At 52.8% G+C, this 17,069-nt stretch overlaps 1 protein-coding gene across 2 annotated transcripts in view; it reads left to right on the top strand.

The window, feature by feature from the left end:
- Window positions 1-5,224: 5,224 nt before the first annotated feature.
- Window positions 5,225-17,069, top strand: part of Tmprss6 (transmembrane serine protease 6) — a 29,942-nt gene continuing 18,097 nt past the window's right edge. For both annotated transcript variants that reach the window (XM_055603062.1, XM_055603061.1), the window contains exons 1-6: window positions 5,225-5,417; window positions 9,938-10,172; window positions 13,297-13,430; window positions 14,124-14,191; window positions 14,483-14,661; window positions 14,905-14,946. In XM_055603062.1, coding sequence (XP_055459037.1) covers window positions 9,938-10,172; window positions 13,297-13,430; window positions 14,124-14,191; window positions 14,483-14,661; window positions 14,905-14,946 — 658 coding nt within the window. In that variant the 5' untranslated portion in view covers window positions 5,225-5,417. The remainder of the gene's footprint in view (window positions 5,418-9,937; window positions 10,173-13,296; window positions 13,431-14,123; window positions 14,192-14,482; window positions 14,662-14,904; window positions 14,947-17,069) is intronic.

The following is a 17,069-nucleotide window of genomic DNA, read 5'->3' as shown; positions in this document are numbered from 1 at the left end:
CTCTTGTCTGCCCTGCAGCCCTTATGCAGGGGTGGTAGGGTGGGCACAGGGGCTCTCTTGCCCCTCTTCATCCTCCCTAGGCCTTACTCCTTTGTACATCTGCCCCAAGCATCCTGAAGAAGAACCTCAAGGCTTCTTTCTAGAAGGTATGACATGCACCGAAGCTAAGCTAGGGGCCTCCTCTTCCTCCTCCTCCTCTCAGGTCTGCTATCTTAGCTGCCACCAGCCTTGCTCAGGGGCATTGTGTCCCTGTCCTGTCGGTCCCACTGGGCCTTTGGGAGCCTCAGTTTTCTTGTTTATGATTTGGAAGGGAAGGGAGCAAAAAGGAGAGTCTAGCTTCTATGTTTCTGGTGGCGCAGAAGGCTGGTCTATAGCCTCAGAAGGAGGTGGAAGCTGCACCTTCATCAGAATACTTCCCCATTTTCTAAAAGAGCTCTCCCCCCCGCCCTCCCCACTCCCTTCTCCACATCAATGTCCAGGGGACTTAGTGACATCGGTTGTGTTTGGTAGTGCACCTGAGGCCTGCCTTTCATGCAATTATTTCAGTGGGTTTACTGAGCTCCTGCTGTGACCTTCAATACTAACGATAAGATCGGGAGGAGCTGGAATGTCTTGAGATGCTCTTGGTGGAGGTCAACCCCAGCGACCTGGTGGGTGTGTCCCTTCCTGACCCCTTCTTTGGCTAGGGGCACAGAGAGTTTCCAGGAGCAGAGCAAGCTGGCTGGCAAGAAAATTCTCTCACTGCGATAATGATGCCTGTGCAGCTGGGACTCCAACACCTGGATGCTGATGGAGACTGGGAGAGGAGACAACAACGCTAGGGCTCAGAATAATGACAGTGTTACACAACAGTCACTCAGAAGGCACTGGCACCGGTCCCAGGCCCTCCCATCACCACTAGGCTTCCGGTTATCTCTTCTCTGTGAGAAACAGTTGCGGGAACAGAAAAGAGGGCATGTGGCTAATGGGGGGGCGGAGCCTCCTTCGAGAATGTGAGCAAGGGTAACCTCAGCCAGGTCACCTATCAGAAGGAGCCAACCCTGGAGCTGAACTGTCTCTGGTGGCTCTCTGCTTGCAGATTGTAAAGATCAACAAAGAAAAGTGTTGGCTATTGAACCCTGATCCCTTGGACATTTTGAACTCTCTCTGCCTGAGGCCTGTGTGCCAAGCTCTGCCAGCAGCCACCAGAGGCTGGAGGAGGCATGAGGGGCATACCCCTACCCTGGGGCTGCTATGGCCCGATTGGAGACTTCTGACCTTCAGAACTGAGATGGAGCATACTGCTGTCATGCCAAACCATTCTTGGACATTCTTGCTCTACCAACCCCAAGTATGGAGATGTCTGCCAACAGAGTACGCCTGTGCAGAACATGCGAATATGAGCCTATGAGGAGGCGCTAAGTACATGCAAGCAAAGACTTTACCGCTCAGCTAGCTACGCTCCCATTTCTACCCAGACAGGAATCATGGGTAGGGGAGGAGAAGTTCTCTCGGTGCTGCCTCAGGTGGTACTACCTTCTGTGGCAGCTCTTTGTCAGGTGCTGGGAGCTTCTACCCCGTAGTGGTCATTATTACAGGCCCAGAGCACGACAATTGGCCTACAGTGACTAAGACACGTGGTCCTAATTTTGGGCAGCTCCCTTGAACTTACCCAGGGATCAGGACTTACAATTTCTCATCATCTCTTTGCATCCTTCACGGGCTCTGTCACCCCTGTGCCCTATCATTTCTGCCCCAGCTGCTCCCTGCAGCACCTCAGCTGTCCTCAGGCTGCTCCTGACGTGGTTGCTGCCGTCACCCAGCTTGCTGCTGTCCCACTGTCTTCTCTTTGTGTTATCAGCCAATACTATTAACGATAACGATCACAAATAGGCAAAAAAGACACCACTCGAGAAAATCTTATTGGACTTAATGTCACAAAACCAGGGGCTGCACAAGGAGGTGTCTCCAGGCTGGCTGGGAAAGTGACCTGGACACCCTGCTTCTGTAGACAAGAAGTGGGTATGCTTCTGACATCTGCATCAAACCATGGCAAACTTTTATGCAAACAAAGGACTGTCTTTGTACTGACCACAGGCCTTTGGGGAAGTGCTAGCCCTCTGGCCTGGGTCAAACTGGTTGCAGGGTCATGTGGAGTTCACCAAGTCCAGCACAAAGTGTTTGAAACAGAAGCAGCTGAAACAGTGCCTCCTGGAGCTGGCAAGCAGCTGTGATGGTCAGGTAGCCTCCTCACAGGTGTCCAGGGAGTGTTTAAGGGGCTGGCATGGGGACAGGCCCGCTGGCTGCTTCACTTGGTAGTCCGTTACTCAAGTTGGCCAGGACATCATAGAAGCATCCGAAATCAAATTGGGGAGTAAATTACCCTGTATCCCAAAAATTAGCTTTCTTAAAGAAAAAGCAAGCCTTAAAGGGGGTTCTTACCATAGGATCTTATCATCTGCAGTGATTTAACAGTAATTCAGTGTTCCCCCTCCTCCGCAGTACCCGCTGATCCATCTCGAGACCAGCTCTCCTACTTTCTGCACATCCCCCAAGGGACTGTCCCAGCTTACATCATCCCATTGCAGGAAGGTCCCTGAATTAAAAAAAAAAAAAAAAAAAAAAAATGAAGAAGGCTATCTAAGCTTTTCAGCTTTTCTTTTTTTATGGACAGTGATTGCAACCTGCTACATATGTGGCCTGGCATGTTCAGCCCCTAGGAGGGGGTACCCGACACATTTGGGACTGGGAGGGGAACCCCTATTGTATGTGGAGGGGGAACCCGGCTGCCTATGGGTCCTTGGAGGGGCACCCTACTTCACATTAGTCATAGAGGAGGCACCGGGCTGCACATAGGCCTGGGAAGGGGCACCCCACTGCGTGTGCACATTGGGAAGAGGCTGGGTACCCATCTGGCCAAGTGCACGGCATACGCCCAGCCCTGCTTTGTTAAGCCTGGGTGAGGCAAAGCGCAGGTTCTCAGCATCGGAAAAGCGTGCCTCACAAGTGATTCAGGATGCAAGTTCAAGATCAAGGTGTCTGTGGGCCGCTGCCCCCTGGAGCTGGAGAAGAATCTATTCTAGGCCTCTACCCAGAATCCAGTGGTTTCTGAATCCAGTGTCCTTGTCTGTCGATACTGTACCTGATCTTGTCCCTGTCTTCACTTGCATTGTGTGTGTGTGTCTGTCCATCTGTCTGTCTCCAAGTCCCCTTTTTGTGAGGACACCAGTCATATTGCATTAGGGGCCACCATCCACCTCACATCTTTCTGCCCGCAACAACTCAGCCTTGTCAAGCCCTAGATGGCAGTCTGGGGAGGTGACCCATCTTGACAACAGCAATGGAGAAGACTTGGTTTTTGACCAGCCTGACTCACTGACCTCTGGGCTGACTTTCGTCACTTGAATATGTTGAACACTTCAGGGCCTGTATCTGCCCTTCTGTGTGTCCCTAGCTTTCAAGCCATAGCGGCCAGGAATCTGAGGGCCAGTAGTACTGTAACATACAGATTCCCAGGAGCAGTGAGACCTTCTTGGCACCTATGTGGAAGTATGCTCCTATTGTCTCTGCTGTGGAGACAAGCAGAGGACAAGAGCCAGGCATCTCAGCCATGGCTCCAGGCTCTCAGATCTTGGGGATCTGAGGCTCTTGCCCTCAGACGCTTGTCCTTCTGTGGCCAACCCCTTTCCTAGGCTGAGTGGATCAATGGCTGTGGTCACGAGGTGCAGAGGCCGCCAGTTGTGCAAGATCTTTGAGACCTCCCAGCTGCCATCCTGCCTGGGCCAGGGCCCAGGCCACTTGGCATTCCAGAGGACAGGACAGGGCATAGAAGAGGGACTTGGGGTGTCTGTGTCCCGGTGGTATGTGGACCCTGTTCCCACCCAAGTTCCTGTCCCTTGGAAGGTTTGTGTGGTGGAAGCCGGAGAGAGCGGAGAGAGGAAGGAGAACAAACTGGGCTGAGAATGAGCGTCTAGGCAAGAGTGGAGACATCCCTCATAGGATTGAGGATCAGGCCCACAAGTAGGGGCAAGGACTCAGACAGAGCTGAGGGTCAGGAGACGGTGAGGAGAGGTACCCTCACTCTGAGTCAAATGCAGCTGTGCGTTTCCATCCCCACAATGCTGGGCTTTCACACACCATTTTCCTGTTGGCCCAGAAGGGGGCTAATGGCTACAACTAATCATACAGGAACCACGACTCAGGGCCAGGGACCTGCCCTGGTTCCTCTAGCACAGAAGGGACTGTGTCCACGGAACATGCAGCTGGCATCACAGAGTAGGCGTGTGTCCACGCTCTCTCTACACTCCATTCACACTCCACAGCCCCCCCCACACCTCACACCCCACATCCATCTCCTCCTCCACGTGTGCCTCATAGCTCCACACACACCTTACATCTCACAACCTATGTCCGTCACACTATGAACGCGCGCGCGCGCACACACACACACACACACACACACACACACACACATGCACACACCCCCTTGGGAAACACACATCCACAGCATGGTGGGCCATGTAGATATCCCTACAACTCTGCAGGAAACCCAGGTTCGTGTCATGTGACCCCTCTGCAGCAGCACTATTTCACAGAATTCTATGATGAGCCTCGATTGCAATGTCAGTTTCCTAGATGGCGCGTCAAAGTGCAAAAAAAAAAAAGTGGGTGGGATTCATTTTCGCACAGTTCATCTAACCCAAGAGAGCCGGCAAGCTCACCTTTGAATCTACAGTCAGTATGCAAATGATCAATGAGATAGTTGACATTTTTTGCTTGCTCAGGGCCTGCGAAACCTGGGGAGTATCTTACATATAAGCCCATCTTGGCTCATCCTGACTCTATATCATGTCCAAGGGCCACATGTGGCCAGTGGCCACTGTACTGGACAACAGGACTTTGTAGAGTACAGGTAATTCCTAAATCAATGAAAGAGGGTGTCAATCCCTCCCACCCCGTACTTCAGAAGGCATGAGCCCAGGCCGTTCTGGCCTGTTTAAGCCTTTGTGCACCCCTGCTCTCACCTGAATGGGCCTCTGCAATTTCCCACTCATGCTCTTGGGGGACCAAGGGCTGTAACAAGGCAAGAATGTCACCAAGCAACAGGCCCCAGGGGAGAGCTCAGGTCTCCTGCTCCTGCCTGTCAGCCCCCTGGGTACCCAGCCGGGCAGGGCGGGGCTGGGTAGGCGGGCATTGCTTGCCTCCTGCCTCCTGCCTGTTTACCTTCGTTCAGTTACATTGTGGCCCTGGACCTGAAAGGAGGCCCATGGAGCTTGGGGCCACAGGCCACAGAGGACAAGGGCCAGACACCCCAGCCATGGTTCCAGGCCATTGATCCAACCTAAGCTGGCCAGCTGGGGGTGGAGTGACCTTGGCCTGGATAAACAGAGGCTTCCAGGCCTGTGTGCAGGCCCGGCACCTACCTTCCACTCTTGAAGGTAAGCAGGGACCTCTGGGACATGGGACAAGGACCTATGAATCTCCCCATGACCACATCTCCTCCGAAAGTCAGTCCTGGCTTCATGGAGCTTTGAGTGGCTCATGTTGCTTTGAGCTGGGCCCGCCAGAGCCTCCTCGGCCAGAGTGACCTGGAACAGAGGCCACGGGGTGCGCTGAGCTGCCATTAGGGAAGTGTGGGTGGAGCGAACCTAGCTGGGGCCTAAGGTGTGGGGTGCTGGAGGGCTTCCAGGGACCCAGTGGCCCGGGATTCAGGTGTGCAGAGACAGAAGGGGCCCAGTTTATGGGGCTGGTGGCCTTATTTCTCATTCCACACGCAGCTTCACAACCTGGGCTTTCTGGAGAACAAGGCAGACCCAGAGCCCCACTCTGTACCCATGCGTAATCTACACACAGGAGCCTTGTAGGCTGGAGCTAGTGTGTGTATGTGTGTGTGTGTTTGCCAGGACATGGGAGGCCAGGGTGTGTGCCTAGGGGTCCGTGTAATGAACAAATGGGTGTGCATTCCTCAATGTGTCTCAGTCTCTACACAGCTTGGGGTGGGTATACGTGGATTTATGTGTGTGGCGGGAGCTCCCAACAGTCAGTTCCTCAGGCCCCTAGCTTCATCGGTTCACAGCAGGACTTCCTCCAAGCTCCAACGCGTACCTCTTATGTCCCTGGGTCAGAGTCCCAGCTCGGCCCTTCTGTTCAGTCTTAGGGAGTCCATCTCCTGGTTGAGTCAGCACCCACTGAAAATAAACAGTAAAGCAAACAGCCGAGGTCGCTGGAGGCAGAATGGGGCTTACGTGTCGCCATCCGGTCCACGGCTGGAGGGGAACTTTCTCATACGGTTGGTTGAATCCGGATCTGTACTGTGCTACCTGGTGGCCCTGCCCCAGTGAACCCAGCCTGCAGAGGGTGGATGGGGTCTCCCCACTGTCAGGCGGGCGGGAAAGGGTGCAGGGTAGATGTTCCCACCAGGGAAGAAGACTGTCCGCTTCTAGGGGCACCACATCGTGGGTCAGAGAACACATCCGTCTGCTCAGTTGCACTGATGGGGCCACCACCCCTCCAGGGGCACTCTGGGAGAATTTTTAGAAGGAGGTTGTCGTCTCCACTGAGCGTGGAGGTGACATCAGGGCTTGCAGGTCAGGAGAGAGCTCAGCAGAAGAGGAAACATTTGGGGAAGCAGGGGCACTTGCCTGTCAGTGAACAAGGACTCGTGGGGCTTACGGTTCAACCAACACCATGCTCGGGCAGGTGACTGGCATGTGGTGCACAAAATTTACTATTGCCCTTGTTGGACAAGGTTATAATCGGGGCGGAGGGGGGAAGCAAAACAATGTCAAGACGCAAGAAAGTGGTGAGGTGGTGGGGGATGGGTCAGCCGTTTGTGGGGGTGGCGTCTCTGGGCTAGGTGGGAAGGGCCTGGGATCTCACATTCATTCACTGGGCAGCAAGGGATGGTCCACTCGAGCAGGACACACCACGGTGACGGAGAAAGCCTCATGTTTGTGCGGCCGGAGGGAAGACAGAAAACTCGGGTATATCACGGTAGTAGGCCTCTAGGAATACCATAAAGAAAGTGTCAGCAGGGAAAGAAGGGGGAAAGACTTGGAGGAGATAATATGGGCCATGAGACAAACTGAAGGAGGAACAATCCCCTGGCAGGGGAGGTGGCGAGTGCAAAGGCCCTGAGGTGGGTTAGCAATCCAGCAAAGAGTGAACGTCTGTATTCGAAGGAGGAAGAAGAGAGGAAGACACATGGGGTCCTTCGGGACTGTGCTCTAGATGGCTGGAGCTATGTGTGGCCTGCAAGCTGGGTAGATGGTGATGACATCACCCTGGGGGAGGGGTTGTATGAGAATTCGCTGATGGGAGTGGTCATCAGCTATAGTGACAGTGGGTCTGTGGAGGAGGGCAGATGCAGAGGTCTAGATGATGGTAGGGTGGGAAGAGTGGCTTGGATGTGAGCCAAGGAGATGTCAGGAAGGACGGGGAGAGCCAGCAATCCCAGCACTCGGGAGATGAGGCAGGAGAACTGCAAGTTCAAGGCTGGCCTGGGCTACACAGCAAGGCTGGCGGTTCTCGATGCAGAGGGAAGGTAGAGCCACACGTTTTGATGATGGACCGGACCTCAGAACAATGAGCCCCACTGCCTAATAGTGGCCATCCTCATGGTGGGTGCAGAAGATGGAGCCAAGGGCTCTATTCACTGTGAACCTCACCCCCATGCCCAGCATGGATTTGGACTCTAAATAAGAGCTCAAACAAAATGGGCTGACTCACCCAGTCACCAAATTGAGGGGTTTGGGGCAGGCTCAGCATCCTTTCAGTATCTAAGCCACCCAAGCCCTGCTTCCCATAGGCAATGAGATGAGGAGAGGGCACTGTGCCTGGAGTCCTGGCTGCCCCATTGCTCCACCTTAGCATCTCTTATTCATCTGAGAGAAGGACTGCCTTTTAATTAATTAATTAATTATGCTTGCTAGCTTGCTAGCTGCCTTGTTTGAGACAAGCAAGCCTGGAGTGGCCTGGAACAGATGATCCTCCTGCCTCAGACTCAGACTCCTGAGGCCTAGGATTGTAGATGTGCCCTACCAAGCACGGCTCATGGCTCTGTTTTTTCGTTCTGTTCTGTTGTTTTTTTGTGTGTGCATGTTCTTTGTGTATGAATAAAGCACACACATGCCACAGCATACTTGTGACAGTTAAAGGAAAGGCCCTCGCCTTCCTATCTTGTTTGAAATAGGACCTTGTATGTGTTATCTGGCTCTCGAGGGCTCCCCTGTCTCCCTGTCCCATCTTGCTGTTGAAGCACTGCAATTACAGATGCCCAGTATCGCAGCCAGTTTTTATGTGAGCACTGGGGATTCAAACTCGGGTCCTCACATTTGTCCAGCAAGATGTGTTTGCTCTGCAAACCATCTCCCCAGCCCCATATCTTTTTTTTTTTTTTTCTTTTTAAAGGGAGGTGGAAGCTGGGCAGCGGTGGCTCACGCCTGTGATCCCGGTACTCTGAAAGGCAGAGGCAGGCGGATCTCTGTGAGTTCGAGGCCAGTCTGTTCTACAAAGCAAGTCCAGGGCAGCCAAGACTACACAGAGAAACCCCGTCTCGAACCCTTCCCCAACTCCACCCCCACCCCCCAAAAAAAGGAGATGAAGAGAAACAAGGCCCAAAGCCAGGCCTGTTGATTTTAACCAAGGGTGCCCACGGGCAATAAGTGGCTTAACTAACCAACGACCCTGAACCCATTGCCAGACAGTGCATAAAAAAAGGTCCCCACACTCCGTCTAACCCTAGTGTGGTGATGCTAAGATGAGGTGTCATGGGCTTGAATGAAGGGTAATGTGTGTGCCAACAGAGGGTAAGCAGGCTTGATGCCCGGAATGGTAGCTGGGAGCCATGGAAGGATCCAGAGCAGATGGATGAAGGCAGGGGGCAGAAGACCTTCCTGGTGAGGATGTGGAGAATGGAGTGGAGGAGGACACAGGAGGCAGGATGCCCATCTAGGAGGCTGCCCCAACAGTCCAAGTGACTCCTCCCACCAGCGCATGTTCTGGGGGTACAGTTTGGAGTCACAGTGACCTCTACAGGTATCAATGAAGAGAGAGAGAGCAATATCCCAGTGAACTGGAATTTTTGCCGTGGTGTATGAGAGAGAGTGTGTGAGTGTGTGGAGCGGGGAGGCTTCTATGTCCAAAGTTTGTTTGGGAGTATCTAAGTTAGAGTGACAGAAGGAACCAGGCAAGGTGACATCCTACTGTCATTTGACCATAACTAGTTAATTATAGGAGATAGCCGGAATACAGGAAAAGTCACAGAGACTGTCAGCTGCTGCTGTGTGATCTTTACTAGGGGACTTAGCTTCTCTGGACCTCTTCTCCCCCCACCCCCCATCTGGGTAAATCCCAGGCACTCAAATAGGCAAATCCTGGCCTGACAGAGCTGTTCCCAGGACACTCTGGGTCTCATTTTCTTCATCTGTCTAATGGGTGCAACGTCCAGAGGGATGAGGAAGAGCATAAGGGGACAGTGGTCCATATCCTGGGTAATGTGGGATTAAATAAGGCGATATGTAAAATGTCTCCAAAGGCATGAGATGATCACGGACTTTTGGGGCCTCCTCAGTTCCAGGAAGTTTTGAGAACATGAGGAGAACAAAGGCCAGTGCGACTTGCCTTTGGAGGTCTGGGTCCAGGACAGGGATGGCTCGGAGTGTCTGGGGACTGGGCTGCCTATATTGACTGTGTTGGAGACCCCAAGGAAGGAAAAGCATGTCCCACATGGAATCCCCTGGGAGAGAGGCAGAAGTCTGTGCTCATGGTTCCCACCTGTTTGTGAGCACTGCCTCAGGACCCACGGGGAGCCAAACCACCCATCCCTGCCACCTGTCTCCTGGGATGGTCCTGGGAGGCCACCTCTACCACTTCCCAGGTCCCTGCCCTTCCACGCAAAGGGCAGGGGTGCTGCCCTGCTTCTGGGCACCACTGGGTCTCAGCAAAGGCTCTCTTTCAGATGCCAAGATGTCTACGGCTCCCCTGTTCTACCAGGAGGCCCGCCACTGAGGTTCCCCAAGCGTCTGATGGGCAGGGAAATGGAGGTGATGGACAGGAAGCTGCCGAGCCAGGGGGGATGTTCAACACCCCAAAAAACACCAAAAGAAAAAGCCGGGACTACCTCCGCTTCACACCGCTGTTGCTGGTCTTGGTTGCGCTGGCCTCAGCAGGAGTCACACTTTGGTATTTCCTAGGTAATGGAAAATGAGGGCCCAGTTGGAGTGACAACTGGAAGGTTCAGGGAGGACTGTAATGGCTGTGAGGAGCACAGTAGGATGAACCAGGATTCCAGGTTCAACGGTGCTTTCCCATTTCTTGTGTTCTACCTCTTGAGTCACTATCTGCCATGTCCTTCAAGGTGGGTATACTGCTGGACTTCTGTTGAGTCCCATGGCTTAGTCCACACCCCGCTTCCTTCAGGCAGGGAGTGCGGACTCTTTAGCATCCAAGTCTTGGGTCTGAACTGGCCAGGAAGTGTGAGCATGCCATCCTCTGCATAGCCCTCCTGGGCTATCCCTTGGGCTCAAAGCCAACCTGCTCTGCTTCAGGAGGCCCATAGGCACCCATGAGACCTGCTACCAATTAGTGCCTCTGCTCATTTGAGCCCCAGGTGTTCCTCTGGAGAGAGGACCACAGATTCATCACCTCTGTGTCTCCAGGGCTCAGCGTGGAGAATCAAGAGGACCACTAGAGTGCACTCAGGCTCGAGAACCTCTTTCTCATATCTGACTTTTGCCCTTTAGCCTTCAAGTAGTCCCATGGAGCCCCAGGAACAGTTGGCCATGCTCTGGGCCTAGGAGCACCCTTTCACCCTCACATTCATAGCTTGATGTTCCTGAGCTATCCCCCTGATGGGGATAGCTCACCTCCAACCCTTGATCGTAAAAAGAAGTGGATCAATAAGATTAGTCTGTTCCTGTGAAAACGTTTTCTATATGGTATAGAAAACTCATTGATCTGTTTGTTCATCCATCCAGGCATCACTCACCCATTCATCGTTCATTTATCCATCCATCCATCCATCCATCCATCCATCCATCCATCCATCCAACATCTAACATCCATCCAACATCCATCCATCCATCTGTCCCTCGGCTATCCATTTCATACAACAATCCGTCTATTATCATCTATCCATCTGTCCATTGACCATCCATTCATCCATTTATCTATCCATCATCCATCCATCTACTCATCCATTGTTCATCCAACCATCTATCTCTGTTATACATTTATCAATCCTCCCCATCTATCCACTATACAATCTTCATCCATCCATCCTTCCATCCATTCATCCATCATCTACCCATCCATCTCTCCATCAGCAACTAAACCATCCAATGATTCAGCTATTCATCTGTCATCCATGTGTCAATCATTCACCCCAAAATCCATCCATCCATAATCTAAACATCCATCCATCCATCCATCCATCCATCCATCCATCTATCCATCCACCCAGTGACAGGCACTGGACTTTTTGCTAGCCCCCAGTGATGGCTCCTGTTCTCATGATTCTATTACGGTGTCAAATACAATTGTAACATACCTGTCATGACTGTGGAGGTGAAGGGGGTTGGGAAACCACAGAAAGGAGAGCCCAGCTTACTTACATGATTGGAGGCTTTTCATTAAAGAGTTGCATAGAATTCATTCTGGACATATACACCAGTACAATTTCAGCTCCTGGTAGGCTCAATTCACTTGGAACAGCACTAGGGAAACAGATACACCTAGTTCAGCTCAGATGAGAGAAAGGTGACACATTGAAGATCCACGTCTTAGGGTTTCCCTTGCTGTGATAAAAACACCACGACTAAAAGCAACCTGGCGTGGGGAGGGTTTATTTCACCTTACACTTCCAGGTAACAGCCCATCACTGGGAATGTCGGGATAGAAACCTGGAAGCAGGCGCTGAAACAGACGCCGTGGAGGAACACTGCTTACTGGCTTGCTCTCCACAGCTTGACCAGCCTGCTTTCTTCTGTCACTCAGGACCATCAGTGCAGGGGTGGTGCCTCCCACAGTAAGCTGGGCCCTGTCACATCAATCAAGCGGATGTCCTGTAGGCTTGGCCAAAGGCCAGTCTGGCGAGAACATTTTCCCAGTTGAGAGTTCCTCTTCCTAGTGACTCCAGCTTGTGTCAAGTTGACCTAAATGTAACCAGCACAGTCCCCATATCCAAACAGGGACTGTCTCATGGTGACTCATGAGTCATTCTCAGAGCTGAGGAATGCAGACTGAGAGTAGCCATTCACCACCAAACAGGAAGCCAGCACCCCAAATAGTGCAGGCTGGAGGGCAGTTTCATTAAGTGACTGGGTAATTAGTCTCCAGGGCTGATGGGCCAGGCACTCAACTGGCAGTCATCTTTCTGGCCTTTTCTCCTGTGCCCCAGTGGGGTTCTACCTGGGGCTGAAGACCCAGGGCGTGGGACAAGAGCTCTAGACTGTACCACAGAATGTTACCCCCTAAAAGGACTCAGAGTTGAAGCAGCCCCTGGGGGAGCTGTTAGGATGACCCCCCTTCCTGCTCAGGCCAGCACTGAGTGAGGAGCTAGATGGGAAAGCATGTCCCACCCTCCTTACAGAGAAAATGGGCAGCCCAGAGATGCCTGGGAAATGAGCAACCTGAATCTGCATGCGAGCTGTGCCTGGCTTCCTTGCTGCTCTGTGGGGTCTGTAGCTAGGCCCCTCACTCTTTCAGTCTCCCTACAGCTCCAGACTGGCCCCACCCCCTTCTGCTCCTCAAGGAAAAAAAAAAAAAAAGGCCAACATGAGGGCTCTGCCTCCCACTCCCCCCAAGAGGGTGTGAAGCCAGATCCCAACCCCTCCCACCTTACACGGCGGGACCCCCTTCATCCTCCATGTGCCCTAGAAGGCCCCTCTTAGCCTCTTCTCTTCCTGCGGCATCCTCCAGTGAACATCTGCATTCATCTACCCTGTGGGGTCTGGCTCTGCTCCTATCCCAGCCCCAGCTCCTTTAGCCTCTGTCATGGTCACTGTTGAATCTTGAAGCCCAGCGTCCCTTTTTGTATTGGGCCAGGAGCACGCAGTCTTCCTTGCCATGGCCATGTCCTTGCCTTCATCCTCTCACTTCCTCCGCTTCCTCCACCAAGGAAGAATCTCCTCTTTGTCTCTACCCAGTCTTCTTTGGCATCCTTAGCGGTCAATGTCCTTTGCCCACGGCGACTCCCAAATTTGTTGTCTGGGAGGCACGAGACTCCAGGGATGTGCTGAGGGTTGGAGTGACAGGAGTTGAGGGGGGCAAAGAGGCTGTTGGACATGCTCCCTTGATAACCCATTCCTTTCCGACCAGGGTACAAGGCAGAAGCCACTGTTAGCCAGGTGTACACTGGCAGTCTCCGGGTGCTCAACCGCCATTTCTCCCCGGACCTGGCCCGACGGGAGTCCACTGCTTTCCGCAGTGAAGCTGCCAAAGCCCAGAGGATGGTAGGGACGGGTGGGAGGGCAGGAGGGGGACGTGTGAGACGGTGAAAGGGCAAAGGCACGTGTGGGGGATTCTGGAAGGTTTGGCCCTCACTCTTCTGGGAGGGCTCACTGGGGTAAACTCTGTCTTGGGTAGCCTAAGAAGGGGCTGTGCTGGGGGAGGGGAGGAGTCAGCACAGGCTTCAACTGATTGGAAAGAGACCTTAATTTTTGCCTCTTGCAGCAGGGAAGTTGGAGCTGTGTAGCTCTCAGGACCCTGCCCCTCTCATACAGTCCCCATTAGGGACGGTGGGTTGCTAGCCCCTTCTTCCCTCAACCAGGCACAGAACTAGTGTTCAGGGGGGTCCAGGTAGAAATGTGGGAGGCATCGCACAGCCATGAGAGCCAGAGAACTGAATATTTTGTGCCCCGGCATCTTGGCCTCATAGGGAACAGCCTCAGGGCTCTTTTCGTACTGTGTCCCAGGTGTGCCCTATTACCCTCAATAACAGCAGGCCAACTGAACCCCCAGAGTGGGTTGGCTATTCCAGAGCTTGTGGGGTGGAGCGGGGGACAAGGGGTGAGCTAGGCTGCGCCTAGCTTAACCTTGTGCTTGGGATGGTGGCTAGCATAGGTTTGATGACCAGGAAGGGACTTGGGAAGCCTGCACCTAGGCCACCATGGAGCGTAACCAGGACCTCGTTTCCCTTCTCACAGCTCAAAGAGCTGATTGCCAGCACTCACCTGGGCTTATACTACAACTCCAGTTCCATCTACTCCTTTGGGTGAGTTGTCCCAGTCTAAACGGACCCCCATGAAAGCCACAGATCTAAGGGGGCAGGAGGGGGCCAGGCCCTGCAAGCATCTGACACAATGCCCTAACCATCCTGTTTCTCAAAACTCCAATTATAAAGGAAACAAAGAACATGGGGAAACTGAGGCATGGGCGGGCATGAGAGGAAAGCAGAGTAGGTGCCCAGTAGGTCTGGGTCTCAGCCGTTTCCCTTGAGTCTCGGGGGGTGGGGGGGCTGGGCAGGGATGGGACTTCAGGTCCCTTTCACTTCTGTTCTGCCTAGGGAGGGGTCCCTCACATGCTTCTTCTGGTTTATCCTTGACATTCCCGAGTACCAGCGGCTGACGCTGAGCCCTGAGGTGGTACGAGGGCTTCTGGCGGGGGAGTTACTGTCCAACAGCTCGACCCTGGCTTCCTATAAGACGGAATATGAGGTGGACCCCGAAAGCCTGGTGATCCTGGGTCAGTACTGGGAGGGGCTTCCTGGTGCGGTTAGAGCAGCAGGGCTGGGGGAGGCTGTTCCCCTGCTGGGGGTGGGATGCTCAGGGAACCCCCTGTGACCCTGGGAGCCAGGGCAAAGGGTGGGTGACATGGGGGCTGGCCTTGGATGAGCCTGGCTGAGCTCCTCTTCCCTGTTTGTGTTTTCAGTGTCCCGTTTATTTGGCTTTGCCCTCGTTTATTTCTTTGTTCCTTTCCTTTTGACAGAAGCCAGCGTGAACGACATAGTCGTACTGAATTCCACGCTGGGTACGCTGCTGTGTCCACGCTCTGGCCTCTTTCCTTTTGAATCCGAGGTCTTCTTGTCTGGTCCATTGTTGGGGGTGGGTGGGTCCCCAGGCTCCTGCTGTGTGGGGGCAGGGAGTCTGACCTAGAGACACTGGGGGATGTCATGGGGGGCACTGGGTGAGGGCTCTGAGAAAGGCTGAGGTGTGGGGGCTCAGGGAGAGGTGTGAGTCTTGGATGCGAGTGAGATGGCCGCTGTGGGTGGTGGGCTGTGTAGGTCAGTCATGTAGAAGCCTGTCACTCAACTCAACCTTCCCCTCCCGCCCTTTTTCTTTCTGAAGGTAGAGACAGTCTTGCCAATCCATGCTTGGTCCCTGGGCCACTCAGGATTTAAACTGGTCTGTTGGATGGGGATGTTTCTGGCACATTCAAGAACTCACTCTTCACCCTTTCCTCCTCAGCTGGGTTAACCTGCTCTCCTCTCTCTGTCTCCGATGATACCACACTGCTAGAATTGTTTTGCTTTTCTCCCAGAGGCCCCACTGGCTTGCTGCTCAGGCCTGAGAAGCCAGATGCCAGCTGGCTCACCCTTGTCCTGCCAGGCTAAGGGTACCGTGCATGCTATAGTCTATGGACTGGTGACTCCTGGGGTTGTGCAGATCCTATCGGGCTAGTGTACCCTGAGACTCTGAACACAGGCTCTGGTGCTCAGATTCCTCCTGTACCAGCTGGAGTTCCCATCCAGGGCTGAAGGAGGAGTGCAACGCCTTGACCCCTCTCAGAGAGAAGCTTAAAATCCTAGTCACTCCTGTTCTGATTCCCTTTCCCCCTGCCCTCAGTGTGTGGAAGCACTGATCTCAAAGCACACTGTAAAAGCTAAAGCCACGACGTTCATTTAGAGTTATGCTGAGTGGGGCCAGATATACCTGCCATGATGAGGGGTGCTATGGAAGGCAGGAACACAGATCTTGTTTCTATCGTGTCTGTCTGTCCTCTGTCACCTGTCTATCATCTATGTGCCTACCATCTAGCTATCTCTCATCCCCGGTATCATCCGCCTTTATGTGTGTATTATCCTCTCTGGGGCATCTATACGTATATCCACCTTCTCTCTCTGTGCACATACCCATCCGCCTGTCTGTCATCAGTGGCAGTCTGCAAGGATGCTGCAAAGTCGGACACAATCTGGTGTTAGGCACAACCAGGCGGTGGAGCTCTGACCTTGGGTGACTTTTGCAGTGACACAAGATCTCTTGGTTAACACGCAGCCCTCCACAGCCTGTCCCTCGAGGTCTTGATGAGTCTGTGGCTGTGCCAGCAAGCCCACTCTGTAAGTGACAGCTGGCTCTGGTGGCTCCGTGAGCTGACAGTGATTTCACCTTTAAATGACGGGAAAATGCCTTGTTTGGATTTTTTTTTTTTCTTCTTCTTGATCTAGAAGCTCCTCCCAATTTTGACTCTTAGCTGGTCTTAGCCTTTGACATTTCTATCTGGCCCTTTCCTGTCTGACCTAGGGCAATTCCCCTCAGGACTCCTTGATCCCACCAGGGGACCATGAACTGTAGGCATATTTACCGACTGAAACCAAAACACTGAGAAGACATTTATCGATCCACTGAACATTAAAACTTTAAAATTTTTATATTTATTTATTCATTTATTTATTTTTAAAATTATTTTATTTTATGTGCATCAGCATGAAGGTATCAGATCCCTTGGAGCTGGAGTTACAGGCAGTTGTGAGCTGCCATTGAACCCAGGTCCTCTGGAAGAGCAGACAGTGCTCTTAACCACTGAACCATCTCTCCAGCCCCTATATTTATTTATTATACATCCTTTTTTTTTGAGACAGGGTCTCTCTATAGAGTTCTGGCTGCCTGAAACTTGCTCTGTAGATCAGGCTGCCTTTGAACTCACAGAGTTCCCTGCCTTTCCCTCCTGAGTGCTGTGATTAAGGTATGCACCACCATGCAGGCTTAAGTTTTATTTTTAAGAAAATGATTCCCAATGTAGCTCTGGCTTGCCCCAAACTCTCGACTCTTCTGCCTTAGTCTTCTGAGTGCTGGGATTTCAGGTGTGGGCCCTCATATTGGATTTCTTTCTTTCTTTCTTTCTTTCTTTCTTTCTTTCTTTCTTTCTTTCTTTCT

This window comes from Psammomys obesus, unplaced genomic scaffold (assembly GCF_907164565.1).
Source record: "Psammomys obesus unplaced genomic scaffold, mPsaObe1.curated_primary_1811, whole genome shotgun sequence".
NCBI lineage: Eukaryota > Metazoa > Chordata > Mammalia > Rodentia > Muridae > Psammomys > Psammomys obesus.
This window is presented reverse-complemented; position numbering and strand designations above follow the sequence as displayed.